General features: G+C 46.2%; 1 protein-coding gene across 1 annotated transcript in view; it reads right to left on the bottom strand.

Annotated features, from left to right (window-relative positions):
* Nucleotides 1-1,822: 1,822 nt before the first annotated feature.
* usp54b (ubiquitin specific peptidase 54b) overlaps nucleotides 1,823-2,320 on the bottom strand; it is a gene marked incomplete at both ends in the record, with an annotated part of 35,823 nt that continues 35,325 nt past the window's right edge. Inside the window, one exon of the mRNA XM_084456054.1 lies at nucleotides 1,823-1,984. Within this exon, the coding sequence (XP_084312180.1) occupies nucleotides 1,823-1,984 (162 nt within the window). The remainder of the gene's footprint in view (nucleotides 1,985-2,320) is intronic.

Genomic DNA, 2,320 nt, shown 5'->3' with positions numbered 1-2,320 from the left:
TCCAGGCGGCAGGTGAGCAAAGATGGGGAATGGAGGTGGGGGAGGGTCTGCAGAAAGATCAGTGCAGTAGGGCGTGGTCTGACGTCATCTTGACCCCCGTTAGACACAGCCAGAAAGTCCCCGTGCCATTGGACAGGTCCTGCAGGGGGGAGGGAGGGCAGAGTGATGGACAGGCAAATACTAATCAGGATCAACAATAAGGGAACTATCGCCACATTGAAATGGGTTTTCCATGGTGAAGCAGTGGTGTAGTCTATGTGATACGCAGGTATACGCTGTATACTCACTAGAAAGGCCACGTATGTCCATTCATAAAAAAAAAAAACCTTCACACTTCCATTCATAAAATTCACACTGTGTAACAAATCTCTGACGTTTTGGACCATTGAGTCTTCCATGGCCCGTGACCTAAGTCTGACGTCATGGGAAGCCTGTTTCCCATTTTAGAGCGCTCCGGTTTTTGGTACACTAGTAGCCTAACGTTAGGAACATTCTCGCGCCGAGAAGCTCATTCAGTCTCGAAACTCGCTTAGATCCATGGTTTAGATATGAAACGCAGGCAAACAACACTCTTTAGCTGTGTTCGGAATCGCTCCCTCGTTCCCTCACTCCCTATTCCCTATATAGGGTTCACCATGTAGTGAACTACCTAGGGAACGGAGAAAATGTAGGGTACATGCACTGTTCCCTGCAAATCAAGGTGAATTGTGGGTAGTAAATAGTGGACTATATAGGGAGTGAAAATTCCGTGGAGAATTCGGACACTACAAACAAAATGGCTGACGCCCTATATAGTGCACTGTATAGTGAATAGGGAGCGATTCCGAACACAGCTTTTGAGTGTTTTCGAAAGCCTTCGGGTGATGACAGACCGGCAGCAAGTGACAATGACATGACAGAAACTAACGTTACTGATGAGCCGTGTGCTGCTACCGTACAACGCGGTGCAGAAAACAAGGCTGATGTTATTCTAACAAAGTTACCAGTCTTTCAGAATGCTTTTAATTACACATAGGTACATTATGCATTAGTGAGTGTGGTAATGCTTATGGGGTGTCGACATTGTGGGAGGGGTGTTGCTCTGGGTGTGTATGAGGCTGGGAGGGGAAAAGCACAGTATACCCACTTCAAAAAACCACTGTGGTGAAGTGATGGTTACCTGAGGAACAGTAGATGATGATGAGGGTGTTGATGAAGATGATAGTGGTGGTGGTATGGCGGCAGAGACTCAGAGGGACTTAGAGGAGGTAAACAAGGATAGGTACTGACATCTGTCTGTTTCACCTTCAACCGAGAGAGATAAAGTGATAAAGAAACAGAGTCAGAGAAAGAGAGGGAGTGGGGGGAGGTAGAGTAGCAGATTGCTGGAAGCACATCAGCTGAGATGGGTTAGGATTAGGGTAGTCTGACTCAACGGATGTAGGTTTTGGGAATAAGCCTAGTCATTTGTTTATTACTGCCTGATTCATGTGGTCGGCTAATCCAGACTACGTGAAACAACAACAAACCAGCAAGGCGCTGCAGTAACCTAGCAACCGCTCTGCTGAAAACGATTGGGATTGTGATCTTATTATTTGTTAATCATTTTCTGTGCTACTTTGGCAACATAGATTTTTCATCTGTCGTGCCAATAAGCAATACATTTAAATTGTATTGGTTTTAACAAATACAGCATCTTTTCCCCCCTATTCCTGAAGGGTAATGAGTCCAGCCAGACCTTTCTCCAGCGCTGGCGCCGTGTAAACACAGTGTGGAGAGAGGTCTGGCTATGAGAGACTAGGTTTAGGATAAAAAGCAGGGATGCAGCAGTTCTACCACGTGGTCACAGGGAGGCAGTGTTCACCAGACTCACAAAGCTGCGGGTGGCGGTCAGACGGCGGCGCCGGGCGTTGACCAAGGTGCCGCTCAGGCTGCGGCCAATCCCATGCAGATAATCCCCGTTATCAGACCCCGCCTCCAAGCGCTGGTCCTGCATCACCATTGGCTGGGAAGAAAAGAACATCTGTTATCTTCATATGTTAACTACCAACACAATGTAACCACATACCTGAAAGCAAAATACAACGGTTAGTTCTGGTTCTTGATTCTGATTGGCTGGAAGCCGTGTTAAAATACTTTGTAACACACACCTGGGACCGCATATCATTCCATTTTCAGTATTAATGCGCCTCCCATTTGATCCAATGCATTGTAGTTGTTGTTGCTTGGCAACCCGTTTGTTAGGGGAACTATTTTGCTCGGCGGAATTGAGGGAATGATGCTTCGTTTTGAATAAATCTTAATATTTTACATTGCTGTGTGTCTATTTTACACTAATAGC

This window comes from Borostomias antarcticus, assembly GCF_949987555.1.
Source record: "Borostomias antarcticus genome assembly, chromosome: 22".
NCBI lineage: Eukaryota > Metazoa > Chordata > Actinopteri > Stomiiformes > Stomiidae > Borostomias > Borostomias antarcticus.
The sequence above is the reverse complement of the archived record's forward strand: the minus strand, read 5'-3'. Positions and strand labels throughout refer to the sequence as shown.